Here is a 17,288-nt window from a genome sequence, read left to right as displayed (position 1 = left end):
CCAACCCCGCAGTTTGTTTTTTTTGCTGTAATTTAGCCTAGCGGAGACAGCTGCTGACTGGGACACAAAAGGTTGTGGGTGCGAGCTCTGACATCTAGGTTAGCTTGAAGGCCATGTTTAGGTCCCCTGCCAGAATGAGAGGGTGCAATATTTTGGAGAGAAGGTATGTGGAGTAGAAATCTTGGTTTGAGGGATTTGCGACAGTTATTTAGCCACTAGCTTGTTACCTGTGACTTTGACCACGTGGAATATGTATTTTGTTACCTAATCTGTGTTTTGCGGTATATTGAAACATAAAAAGTTGAAATAGTGAAAGGAATGTAACTTCAATTTGCTGTCAGCACAGTTCTGTATGATTTTGGTCTTGTCATCTTTTGCTAGGATATGTGACTGGTTGCTATGGGCAACTTTCATTCAAGTTATAAGGCAAAATCTGTCTGTTTGTGTCGTACAGCACAGCTTTCATTTGTTATACTGCTGAGGTAAATGAAAGCTGTGCTGTGATTGGTTGGTATTTGTTATACTGCTGAGGTAAAATAAAAGCAGCGCTATGATTGGTTGCTATGGGCACAGGCCAGATTACACTGAGAGGAGACAACTCTATATATATATAACACAGGATTCAATATTCAATTAATATTCTGAATGATGGCTGCTGTGTTATCTGTATATGGGTGTCTCCTCTCAGTGTAATCCGGCCTGTGCAGGGAGGGGAGGAGATGAGCTGTGACTATACTGAATGTTGCATCCTGTGTTATATAGTTGTCTCCTCTCAGTGTAAGGCTACCTGTCCACGGGCGGGTTTTCATTGCGTTTCCCGCGGCGACAATCCAGACGCGGGTAACGCAGTGAAAGCTCTCCATAGCTTTGCTATGGAGAGCGCCTCCCCTCCTGTCCACGAGCGGAGAATCACTGGGATTCTCCGCTCGTGGTCGGCAAATCGCAGCATGCTGTGATTTGCCGCAATTCTCCATGGTCCTTCACGGTCAGCCTATCTGTGAGTTAGGCTGACCGGCGGAGATCAGTCTGCCGGCTCCTGCTTCCGAGCAGCGGCTCCCGTGGTGGAGATCCACCGCCGGATACCACAACGCCCATGGACAGGCAGCCAAATTCGGCCTGTGCAGGGAGGGGAGGAGGTGAACACAGGATCCACCATTCACAATAGTCACAGCTCCGCTCCTCCCCTCCCTGCACAGACAGGATTACACTGGTAGGAGACACCTATATACAAATAACACAACAGCCACCATTCAGAATATTCACAGCTCACCTCATCCCCTCCCTGCACAGGCCAGATTACACTGAGAGGAGACATCTCTCATATGAGAGTTGTCTACTCTCAGTGTAATCCGGCCTGTGCAGGAAGGGGAGCAGGTGAGCTGTGACTGTGAGCTGTGACTATACTGAATGTTGGATCCTGTGTTATATAGTTGTCTCCGCTCAGTGTAATCTGGCCTGTGCAGGGAGGGGAGGAGGTAAACACAGGATCCACCATTCACAATAGTCACAGGTCACCTCCTCCCCTCCCTGCAGAGGCAGGATTACACTGAGAAGAGACACCTATATGCAGAGAAGATACAATCCACCATTCACAATAATCACAGTTCACCTCCTCCCCTCCCTGAACAGGCTGGATTACACTGAGAGGAGACGACTCTATATATATAACACAGAATCCAACATTCAGTATAGTCACAGCTCACCTCCTTCCCTCCCTGCACTGGCCGGATTACACTGAGAGGAGACAACTCAGTTGTGCGGGGATTAGAGACGGTGAGTTGTGACTATACTGAATGTTGGATCCTGTTTTATATATATAGAGTTATCTTCTCCCAGTGTAATCCGGCCTGTGCAGGAAGGGGAGGAGGTGAGCTGTGACTATACTAAATGTTGCATCCTGTGTTATATAGTTGTCTCCTCTCAGTGTAATCAGGCCTGTATAGGGAGGGGAGGAGATGAACACAGGATACACCATTCACAATTGTCAAAGCTCACCTCCTCTCTTCCCTGCACAGGCAGGATTATACTGAGAGGAGACAACTATATGCAAAGAACACAGGAGCCTCCAAGTCTGTGACAAACCACCCTGTGGCAGCACCCCACAGCGACATGTGACAAACCTTTCCCCCTCACCTCGGCGACAAGTCTATGTGACAGCACCCCACAGCTACAAGTCTATGTGAGAGCAGCCCCACCCCCAGTGACAAGTCTATGTGACAGCACCCCCACCTCTGGCGACAAGTCTATGCGACAGCACCCCCACGCCCAGCGACAAGTCTATGTAACAGCACCCCACCCCCGGTGACAAGTCTATGTGAAAGCACCCCCACCCCCGGAATCAAGTCTATGTGACAGCACCCCAGGCGACAAGTCTATGTAACAGCACCCACACCCCTGGCAACAAGTCTATGTCATAGTACCCCACATCGACAAGTCTATGTGACAGAACCCCCAGCCCCCGGCAACAAGTCTATATGACAGCCCCCCCACTGACAAGTCCATGTGACAGAACCCCCACCCCCGGCGACAAGTCTGTGACAGAACCCCCTTCCCCACTGCCGACAAGTGTAATGTGACAACACCCCACCCCCAGCTAGTGAAATGTGACAGCACCTTCTACCTCCCCGCTAGTGTAATGTGACAGCTCTATCCCCCCCACTAATGTAATGTGACAGCTCAACCCCCCTGCTAGTGTAATGTGACAGCACCCCCACTAGTATAATGTGACAGCACCACCCCACCCCCGCTGGTGTAATGTGACAGCACCCCCACACTAGTGTAATGTGACAGCTTAACAAACACCCCCCTAGTGTGATGTGACTGCACCCCACAGTGCCCCCCACTAGTTTAATGTGACAGCCCCCCCGCTAGTGTAATGTTACAGCACCCCCGCTCTTAGATAATGTGACAGCAACCCCTCCTTCCTACTCTCCCCCAACCCCCCCCCTGCTGGTGTAAGGTGACAGCACCCCCTTCCCCTCCACGCTAGTCTAATGTGACAGCACCATCTGACCCCCCCCCCCGCTACTATAATGTGACAGCACCGCCCACCGCTGGTGTAATGTGACAGCAACCCCCCGCTACTATGATGTACAGCGCCCCTTCAACCGCTGGTGTAATGTGACGGCAACCCTGCCCCCCCTCCCCGCTACTATAATGTGGCAACCCCCCCCCCACCGCTGGTGTAATGTGACAGCACCCCCTGCCCCCCTAACTATAATGTGACAGCACACCCCACTGCTGGTGTAATGTGGCAGCACAAACCCACACCCCCAGGCAAGTGGAATGTCACAACACCACCAAAGAAGTAACACTCACCCTCCGCTGAGTACCGGTCGATACTCCTTCACTTCTCCCCTCCCTGTGGCGTCCCGAGGCATATTAACTCTTTCCACAACACTTTTGCCCTAATCAGCAATTCCAGCAACCTGATTGGTTGTTTGGGTTGGCTGATTCACCGCCAGCACCGCCACTGACAAGTCTATGTGACAGAACCCCCCCACCCACCGCCGGCAAGTGTAATGTGACAACACCCCCACCCCCCAGCTAGTGAAATGTGATAGCTCTATCCCCCCCACTAGTGTAATGTGACAGCTCAACCCCCATGCTAGTGTAATGTGACAGCACGCCCACTAGTATAATGTGACAGCACCACCCCACCCCCGCTGGTGTAATGTGACAGCACCCCCATGCTAGTGTAATGTGACAGCTCAACCCCCCCTGGCCTCTCCCACGCCCCTAGTGTAATGCGACTGCAGCACCAAAGCGCCCCACCCCCACCCCACACTAGTGCAATGCGCCCCCCCGGTAGTGTAATGTGACAGCACCCCCTAGTATAGTGTGAAAGCACCCCATGCTAGTGTAATGTGACAGCTCAACACCCTCCCCAGTGTAATGTGACTGCACCCCACAGCGCCCCCCTGCTAGTGTAATGTGACAGCCCCCCCGTGCTAGTGTAATGTTACAGCACCCCCCCCCGCTAGTATAATGTGACAGCAACCTCCCCGCTAGTGTAATGTTACAGCGCATCCCCCCAGTAGCGTAATGTTAAAGCACACCTCCTGCTAGTGTAATGTGACAGCACCCCCACGCTAGTGTAATGTGACAGCTCAATAGCTCCCCTGGCGTCCCCCACCCCCCTAGTGTAATGTGAATGCACCCCACAGCGCCCCCCCTAGTGTACTGTGACAGCACCCCCCCTAGTATAATGTGACAGCACCCCCACGCTAGTGTAATGTGACAGCTTAACACCCCCCTAGTGTGATGTGACTGCACCCCATAGTGCCCTTCCGCTAGTGTAATGTTACAGCACCCCCCGCTAGTGCAATGTGATAGCAACCCCCACTTCCTACCCGCCCGCTGGTGTAATGTGACAGCACCCCCTTCCCCCGAGCAAGTGTAATGTGACAGCCCCCCCCCCCCCCCGCCGCGTAAGTGTAATGTGACAGCACAGCCTGCCCCCCGCTACTATAATGTGAAAGCACCCATCCACCGCTGGTGTAATGTGACAGCATACCCCCCTACTATAATGTGACAGCACCCCCCCAACCACTGGTGTAATGTGACGGCACCCCCTGCCCCCCCCCTACTATAATCGCTACTATAATGTGAATGTACCCCCTCACGGCTGGTGTAATGTGACAGCACAAACCCACACCCCCCGGCAAGTGGAATGTCACAACACACCCAAAGAAGTAACACTCATCCTCCGCTGAGTACGGGTAGACACTCCACTCTTCCCCTCCCTGTGGCATACCGAGGCATATTAACTCTTTCCCACAACACTTTTGCCCTAATCAGCAATTCCAGCAACCTGATTGGTTGTTTGGGTTGGCTGATTCACCAAACAACCAATCAGGCTGCTAGAATTGCTGAATAGGGCAGAAGTGTTGTGGAAAAACCGAATGTGTTCCCGAGCCTGCTGCTCCTACTGCGCATGCGTGAAGACATTGAAGCACGGCCACATCCCGACAGACGGAAGAAAGAAGACAGAGGAAAGAAATTTGTCGTAACCAGGGACAATGGAATGGTAAGCATACTGGGGGGGGCAATCTTCTTGGTAAGTATATATCTTCTGTTTGACTCATTTACAATGCACATTGTATATTACAAAGTGCATTGTAATGGCCAAACAGAAGTACATACATACACTTGCTATGGCCGGACAACCCCTTTAATATTTTTGTGTAATAGTAAAAAATACTTTATTTCACTCATTTTCACTTTTTTAAATACCTATAGGGGACTTGAAATAGCAATAATTTGATCGCTTATACAATACAGTGCAATACTAGTATTTTTGCAGGCATTCTATTAAGGCGGGTAATGGGCACAGCCTAATATGGCAAAATATATGGCAGCCCCAGAAGCCTTCACAAGGTGCCAGGCTGCCTTTACATTTAACCCCCCCCCCCCCCCCCCCGTAATCTCATTGCGAGGGGCCATTGGGTAGATAGAGAGAGCCCCTTTCCTCTGTTAGGCCATTTAATTTGCACTTTGTCATGTTGCTATGCTGACGGAAAAAATAAAGCAATAGCTCTTTTGTCTCTAGGGCAGAGTCAAACAAAAATATAGAAAAACTAAAAATGGCCATGATGGAAAGGGTGCAAGTCAAACTTACCCTCAAGATTTTTTTCAGAATTTGGAAGCCAGAAAAACTTTGCATTCTCTGAAAGACTCCACTGTTCTTTTTCATCATGAGATGCACCTTTGACAATCTGAAGAGAAATTAATAATTTACAGGTTGCACTTATCTAAATGTCATAGAATCATCCAACTATATCGCCATGTTCTGTGATTGTAATCATTCACATTAGTTTCAAAACCATTTTGATTTTGCAGAGCGAATACAAATGAAGAGCACGCTCTAGTATTAAATATTTAATCAAATCAGAACAGATTGCCGCAATCCAGCGAGCATCTGATGATAATCGTTCAATTTAAAAGGGCTCTGAGAATAAAGAACTATAGATGGGGACAGGTAATAGTGTAGCTTAGTGTGGACCCATCAGGTCCTCTAATCAGAGGGTTGGCTGCATAGCTCTGCAACCGTGGCCCTGTCAACTCTGTTGGACCTTTTCTTTCCTATGTACCAGCTCACCCCATGTACCAATACGCCGACCTCCGTTGGATTATGCTCTTAGCGCTTTAAATATGGCAAGAAGGTGCCCAAAAGAACAGGACACTGTGACGGATCTCAATGCTAGAGAGTTATCCACTCATTTCAAAGATAAACTTGAAAACATCCGAAAAGACATCTCCAAAAATGGTGCGGCTAGCCCCGATCCCTGTCTCTTCAGCACTGCATCCATCACTCAATCACTGTCTATATTAGAACCAACAACAGAGGAAGAAGTCTCCATCCTTTTGTCCACTGCTCACCCCACCACCTGTGCCTGCGACCCTTTGCCCTCGCACCTTCTCTGATCCCTCTCTCCATCTGCCATTACCAACCTCACCACCATCTTCAACCTCTCTCTAACCTCTGGTATTTTCCCCTCCTCATTTAAACACTCTAACATATCCCCTCTGCTAAAAAAAAAAAAAACGACCTTTGACCCGACCAATGCTGCCAACTACCAGCCCATCTCGAACTTCCTCTTCATCTCCAAACTTTTAGAAAGCCTGGTCTACTGTCGCCTCACAAGCTACCTCTCTGAAACTCCCTCCTCAACTTCCTCCAGTCTGGCTCCCACCCTCTACACTCAATTGAAATTGCCCTCACAAACCGTATCAAATGAACTGATGATGGCGAAGTCGAGGGGCGACTATTCCCTCCTAGTTCTCCTCGACCTCTCTGCTGCATTTGACACTGTCAACTATGACCCCCTCCTTGCTATGCTTTGCTCTATTGGCCTAAAGGACACTGCTTTTCCTGGTTCTCCTCCTATCTCTTTGACCATTCATTTAGCATCTCCTTTGCTGGATCTATCTCCCCTCCACTTCCTCTCGCTGTTGGGGTCCCACAGGGCTCGGTCCTCGGTCCCCTCCTCTTCTCTATTTACACAGCCCCAATAAAACTAACCATTCACAAATTTGGCCTCCAACATCACCTCTATGCTGACGATACCCAGTTAAACACCTCCTCCTGTGACATTTCAGCACCATTCCTCTAAAACATCACCGACTGTCTATCCGCTGTCTCTAACACCATGGCCTCCCTTTATCGCAAATGTAATCTCTCAAAAAACTGACCTCTCCTACCTGCCCTCAACCAGCTGACCGCCCCCCACCCAACATCTCCATATCAGTATCTGGAACCATCTTAACCCCCAGACAGCAAGCCCTTGGGGTCACACTGGACTCTGACCTCTCCTTGACCCCCCCATATCTAATGTCTGGACAGAACATGCCACCTGCAGTTCAGGAATATTGCCCAAATCTGGTCATTTCTCACCACGGATAAGCTAAAGACACTCGTTGTCGCCCTCATTCATTCCCAGCTCAACTACGGCAACTTGCTGCTCATTGAGCTTCCCCGCACCAGAATCTCCCCACTCCAATCCATACTAAATGCGGCAGCTAGACTCATTTTCCTAGCCAGCCACTTCTCAGATGCCTCTGCGCAATGCCAGTCACTGCACTGGCTACCCATACAATACAAACTGATCACCCTCACCCACAGAGCTCTTCATAACGCCGTGCCACCATACATCGCTTCCCTCCTGTCCATACATCACCCATTCTGTGCGCTCCGCTCTGCTAACACACTCAGACTCCACCCCGCATCCCCAATATGAACCTCATATGCTCACCTCCAGGACTTCTCTACAGCAGGGCTACCCTAAAACATCCCGACAACCCTTGATACACAGAAATTCAGACGTGCCTTAAAGACGCACCTCTTCAAGGAGGCATACCAACTCTCTTGATCCAATCCCCCATGCCCCTAATAACTGTATACCACTTGTAATTTACCTTGCTGCCTGTGCTCTCCTATGCCTTATAACCTGCCCCTGCACCTCCCATATTACCCCCACCCAGTTTGTTCCCAATCAACTGTATATCACATGTAATTGTCCGTATTGTTCGTGCTCTCCCATGCTTAAAAGTGCTGCGGAATAAGTTGGCGCTATACAAATAAAGATTTATTATCATCTCCTCCACTCACCGTCAATGGCTGACATCAAGTTCCCCCTGTCAACTTATGTCACCCATTGACAGTGAGCGGAGAGGACTGCTCACTTGACAGATTCAAAGTGCCAAGAAACTAAGCTAACAGAAGTCAATGTAGGAGGGATATCTGTACAAAGAAGACTCGAGTTTCAATAGATGCGGCTTACCCTGCTGATTAGAGGAAATTGCACCTCTTTAAAATCATCTTGGGAGAACAGAAATAAATCTAAGTATATCAAGGGGAAAATTGGCTTCTACCTCATTTTTTACCTTCCTCTGGATCAATATTTGGGGGTAATAGGCTGAACTGGATGGACACGTCTTTTTTCGGCTTTACATACTATGTTACTATCATGCATGCAGCAACATCAGAAACTGAAAGCGAGAATGAAATCTCATCGCCACACAAATAAAGAAAGAAAGAAAGAAAGAAAGAATTACCTGTGGTCAAGCACTTTTCTAGTCACGGATACAACATAGAACACATGGAAGTTTTTATACCTAAAGCAAATTTCAAATCGCAAACCCATATTAGAATTTGGGAGTACAAATTTATAACAGCTTCTGGCACTTTCAACAGAGGGATAAATTGTTCAAGGGGATTTATGCCTGAGTGGTAAGTATGAGCAATGTAGAGCAAAGATAACACACAGGCCTGGTGACCCCCTAACACATAAAACTTTCACATCAGTGGACTATTTAAGTATGTTTTTATTTCTCTACTCATCCTGTTGTCGTATCCTTTAAGTGCAAATTATTCACATCCATGTTTGTGCCTTATCATAACTATGTGTGTATACAGTAATAGCTGATATACCCGGCTTTGCCCGAGTTACTTTGGTACTGGTGTTTATCTGGTGTTCACACGGAAAATCTTATGAAGTCGTGGTTACTTTAGAGATACCGGAAAAACATATGTTCATCATTTTGCATAGTTCTCTGCGTTACGCAGGAAACACCACGGGGAGGCAACCATGCGACGTTTCCTTTATATACGATTACATCAGGAAGTGAGAGAATTAAATTCCATATGTAAAATTTGGACGCTAATTCTTTTGCACTTAGAATTGAATAATCGAGTTGGGACCCATTAACTTTTCCTATTTATGACATAATCAATGCTCGTGCCAAATTTCACATTTCTATGACATCGGAAAGTGAGAAAATTACATTCCGTACGTAAAATTTGGACGCTAATTCTTTTGCGCATAGAATTGAATAATCGAGTTAGGACCCATAAGCTTTTCCTATTTATGACATAATCAATGCTCGTGCCAAATTTCACGTTTCTATGACACTGGAAAGTGAAAAAAATACATTCTGTACGTAAAATTTGGACGCTAATTCTTTTGCGCTTAGAATTGAATAATCGAGTTGGGACCCATTAGCTTTTCCTATTCATGACATAATCAATGCTCGTGCCAAATTTCACGTTTCTATGACACCGGAAAGTGAGAAAAATACATTCCATACGTAAAATTTGGACGCTAATTCTTTTGCGCATAGAATTGAATAATCGAGTTGGGACCCATTAGCTTTTCCTATTTATGACACAATCAATGCTCGTGCCAAATTTCACGTTTCTATGACACTGGAAAGTGAAAAAAATACATTCTGTACGTAAAATTTGGACGCTAATTCTTTTGCGCTTAGAATTGAATAATCGAGTTGGGACCCATTAGCTTTTCCTATTCATGACATAATCAATGCTCGTGCCAAATTTCACGTTTCTATGATACCGGAAAGTGAGAAAATTACATTCCGTATGTAAAATTTGGACGCTAATTCTTTTGCGCATAGAATTGAATAATCGAGTTGGGACCCATTAGCTTTTCCTATTTATGATATAATCAATGCTCGTGCCAAATTTCACGTTTCTATGACACCGGAAAGTGAGAAAATTACATTCCGTATGTAAAATTTGGACGCTAATTCTTTTGCGCATAGAATTGAATAAGCGAGTTGGGACCCATTAGCTTTTCCTATTTATGATATAATCAATGCTCGTGCCAAATTTCACGTTTCTATGACACCGGAAAGTGAGAAAATTACATTCCATACGTAAAATTTGGACGCTAATTCTTTTGCACATAGAATTGAATAATCAAGTTGGGACCTATTAACTTTTCCTATTCATGACATATTCAATGCGCGTGCCAAATTTTAAGTTTCTATGACATTGGGAAGTGAGAGATTTAGATTATGTACATTAAATTTCGACGCTAATTCTTTTGCGCTACAATTGAATAATCGAGTTGAGACCCAATTACTTTTCCTATTTTGGAGATAATCTATGCGTGTGCCAAAATTCATGTTTCTACGACATTGGGAAGTTGGAGAACTTTTGGCAAGTCAGTCAGTCAGTGAGTGAGCGAGTCAGTGAGGGCTTTCGTCTTTAAAGGAGTTGTCCCGCGCCGAAACGTTTTTTTTTTTTTTTCAATAGCCCCCCCCGTTCGGCGCGAGACAAACCCGATGCAGGGGTTTAAAAAAAAAAAACGGATAGCACTTACCCGAATCCCCGCGCTCCGGTGACTTCTTACTTACCTTGCGAAGATGGCCGCCGGGATCTTCACCCTCGGTGGACCGCAGGTCTTCTGTGCGGTCCATTGCCGATTCCAGCCTCCTGATTGGCTGGAATCGGCACACGTGACGGGGCGGAGCTACGAGGAGCAGCTCTCTGGCACGAGCGGCCCCATTCAGAAGGGAGAAGACCGGACTGCGCAAGCGCGTCTAATCGGGCGATTAGATGCGGAAAATTAGACGGCACCATGGAGACGAGGACGCTAGCAACGGAACAGGTAAGTGAATAACTTCTGTATGGCTCATAATTAATGCACAATGTACATTACAAAGTGCATTAATATGGCCATACAGAAGTGTATACCCCAACTTAGTTTCGCGGGAAAACCCCCTTTAAATCTCTATCTATATATATAAAATTGAATGTATGTCTGTCTGCGTGCGTGCGTGCGTGTCTGCGTGCGTGCGTGTCTGTTTGTCCTTTATGCGCTACTACACCATTCATCCGATCGCCATGAAACTTTGGGAAGTTGTTAAGTACACTCCTGGGAAGATTATAGGCATAGTACAAATATCCTACGATAAATGGCGCGCGAGCGTCGTCGAAAGTTACGCCCCCCCCCCCACGTAGATCGAATAAGTAAGCCACCTGCTATTGTGATGTCATCACTGATGTCATCAACATCGGACGCCCTTGAACATGCCCCAACATGTTCTATAAAGCTGCATTGTGATGTCATTAAGGCTGTATTATGACACGTACAGCTTGGAACCACTAGAGCACGCCAGCCAATTACCATTGGAGTTGGAAGTGGGTAAACAAGTACTAGGATATCTTCCTAAGAAGCCACAGCAGCCGGATAAATTGTATGTTCCACCCAACGGCTATTTTATTCAGCCCGCAAGGGGGAAGCAGCGGCCTACAAAATCTCATTCAGGTAGGTAGGTTCAGTTCTTGGAGGTTGGGGAATGCTTATGGGCAAGGCCTTATGTCTCATCCCAACTCGATTATTCAATTCTAAGCGCAAAAGAATTAGCGTCCAAATTTTATGTACGGAATTTAATTCTCTCACTTCCCAATGTCATAGAAACTTGAAATTTGGCACGAGCATTGATTATGTCATAAATAGGAAAAGTTATTGGGTCCCAACTCGATTATTCAATTCAAAGCGCCAAAGAATTAGCGTTCAAATTTTATGTACGGAATCTAATTCTCTCATTTCCGGATGTCATAGATAGATAGATAGATAGATAGATAGATAGATAGATAGATAGATAGATAGATAGATAGATAGATAGATAGATAGATAGATAGATAGATAGATAGATAGATAGACTGTATGCAATAACCTAGATAGATAGATAGATAGATAGATAGATAGATAGATAGACTGTATGCAATGACACGTACAGCTTGAAACCATAAATACTAGAGCACGCCAGCCATTTATTTTACGTACGGAATCTAATTCGCGGCTCGCCATTTCCTGATGTCATAGATAGATAGATAGATAGATAGATAGATAGATAGATAGATAGATAGACAGACTGTATGCAATGACACGTACAGCTTGGAACCATAAATACTAGAGCACGCCAGCCATTTACAGTCAGTCTCCATTGGAGTTGGAAGTGGGCAAACAAGTACTAGGCTATCTTCCCAAGAAGCCACAGCAGCCGGATAAATTGGATGTTCCACACAACGGCTATTTTATTCAGCCTGCAAGGGGGAAGCAGCGGCCTACAAAACCTCAGTGGTCGCTGCTGCCGTCATCTAGATATATAAAAACGAATGTATGTATGTCTGTCTGTCTTCGCAGCAACGCGCGACGGGTACGCTAGTCTATATATATAAAGCTGAAAGCCCTCACTGACTCACTGACTGACTCACCAAAAGTTCTCCAACTTCCCGTTATCGTAGAAACATTAATTTTGGCACGAGCATAGATTATCTCCAAAATAGGAAAAGTAATTGGGTCCCAACTCGATTATTCAATTCTAGCGCAAAAGAATTGGCGTTAAAATTTTACGTACATAATCTAAATCTGTCACTTCCCAATGCCTTAGAAACTTAAAATTTGGCACGAGCATTGATTATAACATAAATAGGAAACGCTAATGGGTCCCAACTCGATTATTCAATTCTATGCGCAAAAAAATTAGCGTCCAAATTTTACGTACGGAATGTAATTTTTTCACTTTCTGGTGTCATAGAAACAGAAAATTTGGCGTGAGCATTGATTATGTCATAAATAGGAAAAGCTAATAGGTCCCAACTCCATTATTCAATTTTATGCGCAAAAGAATTAGCGTCCAAATTTTACATGCGGAATGTAATTTTTTCACTTTCCGGTGTCATAGAAACGTGAAATTTGGCACGAGCATTGATTATGTCATAAATAGGAAAAGCTAATGGGTCCCAACTCAATTATTCAATTCTAGCGCAAAAGAATTGGCGTCGAAATTTTACGTACGGAATGTAATTTTTTCACTTTCCGGTGTCAGAGAAACGTGAAATTTGGCACGAGCATTGATTATGTCATCAATAGGAAAAGCTAATGGGTCCCAACTCGATTATTCAATTCTAGCGCAAAAGAATTGGCGTCGAAATTTTACGTGCGGAAGGTAATTTTTTCACTTTCTGGTGTCATAGAAACAGGAAATTTGGCACGTACATTGATTATGTCATAAATATGAAAAGCTAATGGGTCCCAACTCCATTATTCAATTTTATGCGCAAAAGAATTAGCATTCAAATTTTACGTGCGGAATGTAATTTTTTCACTTTCCGGTGTCATAGAAACTCGTAATTTGGCACGAGCATTGATTATGTCATAAATAGGAAAAGCTAATGGGTCCCAACTCAATTATTCAATTCTAGCGCAAAAGAATTCGCGTCGAAAGTTTACGTACGGAATGTAATTTTTTCACTTTCCGGTGTCATACAAACGTGAAATTTGTCACGAGCATTGATTATGTCATCAATAGGAAAAGCTAATGGGTCCCAACTCGATTATTAAATTCTAGCGCAAAAGAATTGGCGTCGAAATTTTACGTGCGGAATGCAATTTTTTCACTTTCCGGTGTCATAGAAACGTGAAATTTGGCACAAGCATTGATTATGTCATCAATAGGAAAAGCTAATGGGTCCCAACTCGATTATTCAATTCTAGCGCAAAAGAATTGGCGTCGAAATTTTACGTGCGGAATGTAATTTTTGCACTTTCCGGTGTCATAGAAACGGGAAATTTGGCAGGAGCATTGATTATGTCATAATGAGGAAAAGCTAATGGGTCCCAACTCCATTATTCAATTCTATGCGCAAAAGAATTAGCGTCCAAATTTTACGTACGGAATGTAATTTTTTCACTTTCCGTTGTCATAAAAACGTGAAATTTGGCACAAGCATTGATTATGTCATAAATGGGAAAAGTTAATGGGTCCCAACACGATTATTCAATTCTATACGCAAAAGAATTAGCGTCCAAATTTTACGTACGGAATCTAATTCTCTCACTTCCCGGTGTTATAGAAACTCAAAATTTGCCAGGAGCATTGATTATGTCATAAATAGGAAAAGTTAATGGGTCCCAACTCGATTATTCACTTCTATGTGCAAAAGAATTAGCGTCCAAATTTTACGTACGGAATCTAATTATCTCACTTTCCGGTGTCATAGAAACGTGAAATTTGGCACGAGCATTGATTATGTCATAAATAGGAAAAGCTAATGGTCCCAACTCCATTATTCAATTCTATGCGCAAAAGAATTAGCGTCCAAATTTTACGTACGGAATGTAATTTCTTCACTTTCCGGTGTCATAGAAACAGGAAATTTGGCACGAGCATTGATTATGTCATAAATAGGAAAAGCTAATGGGTCCCAACTCGATTATTCAATTCTAAGCGCAAAAGAATTGGCGTCGAAATTTTACGTACGGAATGTAATTTTTTCACTTTCCGCTGTCATAGAAACGGGAAATTTGGCAGGAGCATTGATTATGTCATAATGAGGAAAAGCTAATGGGTCCCAACTCGATTATTCAATTCTAGCGCAAAAGAATTGGCGTCGAAATTTTACGTGCGGAAGGTAATTTTTTCACTTTCTGGTGTCATAGAAACAGGAAATTTGGCACGTACATTGATTATGTCATAAATATGAAAAGCTAATGGGTCCCAACTCGATTATTCAATTTTATGCGCAAAAGAATTAGCATTCAAATTTTACGTGCGGAATGTAATTTTTTCACTTTCCGGTGTCATAGAAACTCGTAATTTGGCACGAGCATTGATTATGTCATAAATAGGAAAAGCTAATGGGTCCCAACTCAATTATTCAATTCTAGCGCAAAAGAATTCGCGTCGAAAGTTTACGTACGGAATGTAATTTTTTCACTTTCCGGTGTCATACAAACGTGAAATTTGTCACGAGCATTGATTATGTCATCAATAGGAAAAGCTAATGGGTCCCAACTCGATTATTAAATTCTAGCGCAAAAGTATTGGCGTCGAAATTTTACGTGCGGAATGCAATTTTTGCACTTTCCGGTGTCATAGAAACAGGAAATTTGGCACGAGCATTGATTATGTCATAAATAGGAAAAGCTAATAGGTCCCAACTCCATTATTCAATTCTATGCGCAAAAGAATTAGCGTCCAAATTTTACGTACGGAATGTAATTTTTTCGCTTTCCGTTGTCATAAAAACGTGAAATTTGGCACGAGCATTGATTATGTCATAAATGGGAAAAGTTAATGGGTCCCAACACGATTATTCAATTCTATGCGCAAAAAGAATTAGCGTCCAAATTTTACGTACGGAATCTAATTCTCTCACTTCCCGGTGTTATAGAAACTCAAAATTTGGCAGGAGCATTGATTATGTCATAAATAGGAAAAGTTAATGGGTCCCAACTCGATTATTCACTTCTATGTGCAAAAGAATTAGCGTCCAAATTTTACGTACGGAATCTAATTATCTCACTTTCCGGTGTCATAGAAACGTGAAATTTGGCACGAGCATTGATTATATCATAAATAGGAAAAGCTAATGGGTCCCAACTCCATTATTCAATTCTATGCGCAAAAGAATTAGCGTCCAAATTTTACGTACGGAATGTAATTTTTTCACTTTCCGGTGTCATACAAACGTGAAATTTGTCACGAGCATTGATTATGTCATCAATAGGAAAAGCTAATGGGTCCCAACTCGATTATTCAATTCTAGCGCAAAAGAATTGGCGTCGAAATTTTACGTGCGGAATGTAATTTTTGCACTTTCCGGTGTCATAGAAACGTAAAATTTGGCACAAGCATTGATTATGTCATCAATAGGAAAAGCTAATGGGTCCCAACTCGATTATTCAATTCTAGCGCAAAAGAATTGGCGTCCAAATTTTACGTACGGAATGTAATTTTTTCACTTTCCGGTGTCATAGAAACGTGAAATTTGGCACAAGCATTGATTATGTCATAAATGGGAAAAGTTAATGGGTCCCAACTCCATTATTCAATTCTATGCGCAAAAGAATTAGCGTCCAAATTTTACGTACGGAATCTAATTCTCTCACTTCCCGGTGTTATAGAAACTCAAAATTTGGCAGGAGCATTGATTATGTCATAAATAGGAAAAGCTAATGGGTCCCAACTCGATTATTCAATTCTAAGCGCAAAAGAATTGGCGTCGAAATTTTACGTACGGAATGTAATTTTTTCACTTTCCGCTGTCATAGAAACGGGAAATTTGGCAGGAGCATTGATTATGTCACAAATAGGAAACGCTAATGGGTCCCAACTCCATTATTCAATTCTAGCGCAAAAGAATTGGCGTCGAAATTTTACGTGCGGAATGTAATTTTTTCACTTTCCACTGTCATAGAAACGGGACATTTGGAAGGAGCATTGATTATGTCACAAATAGGAAACGCTAATGGGTCCCAACTCCATTATTCAATTCTATGCGCAAAAGAATTAGCGTCCAAATTTTACGTACATAATCTAAATCTCTCACTTCCCAATGTAATAGAAACATGAAATTTGGCACGGGCATTGATTATGTCATAAATAGGAAAAGTTAATGTGTCCCAACTCGATTATTCAATTCTATGCGCAAAAGAATTAGCGTCCAAAATTTTACGTACGGAATCTAATTTTCTCACTTTCGGGTGTCATAGAAACGTGAAATTTGGCACGAGCATTGATTATGTCATAATTAGGAAAAGTTCATAGGACCCAACTCGATTATTCAATTCTATGCGCAAAAGAATTAGCGTCCAAATTTTACGAACGGAATGTAATTTTTTCGCTTTCCGTTGTCATAAAAACGGGAAATTTGGCAGGAGCATTGATTATGTCATAAATAGGAAAAGTTAATGGGTCCCAACTCGATTATTCACTTCTATGTGCAAAAGAATTAGCGTCCAAATTTTACGTACGGAATCGAATTATCTCACTTTCCGGTGTCATAGAAACGTGAAATTTGGCACGAGCATTGATTATATCATAAATAGGAAAAGCTAATGGGTCCCAACTCCATTATTCAATTCTATGCGCAAAAGAATTAGCGTCCAAATTTTACGTACGGAATGTAATTTTTTCACTTTCCGGTGTCATACAAACGTGAAATTTGTCACGAGCATTGATTATGTCATCAA

General features: G+C 43.7%; 1 protein-coding gene across 2 annotated transcripts in view; it reads right to left on the bottom strand.

The window, feature by feature from the left end:
- Nucleotides 1-17,288, bottom strand: part of MYO19 (myosin XIX) — a 343,753-nt gene that overhangs the window by 199,019 nt on the left and 127,446 nt on the right. For both annotated transcript variants that reach the window (XR_010786633.1, XM_066578554.1), the window contains exon 8: nt 5,621-5,717. Coding sequence is in view for 1 of the 2 variants with exons in the window: in XM_066578554.1 (XP_066434651.1) it covers nt 5,621-5,717 (97 nt within the window). In the remaining variant the exon portion in view is untranslated. The remainder of the gene's footprint in view (nt 1-5,620; nt 5,718-17,288) is intronic.

This window comes from Eleutherodactylus coqui, chromosome 1 (assembly GCF_035609145.1).
Source record: "Eleutherodactylus coqui strain aEleCoq1 chromosome 1, aEleCoq1.hap1, whole genome shotgun sequence".
Taxonomy (NCBI): domain Eukaryota; kingdom Metazoa; phylum Chordata; class Amphibia; order Anura; family Eleutherodactylidae; genus Eleutherodactylus; species Eleutherodactylus coqui.
Note: the sequence above shows the minus strand (reverse complement) of the source record. Positions and strands in the feature narration are given on the sequence as shown.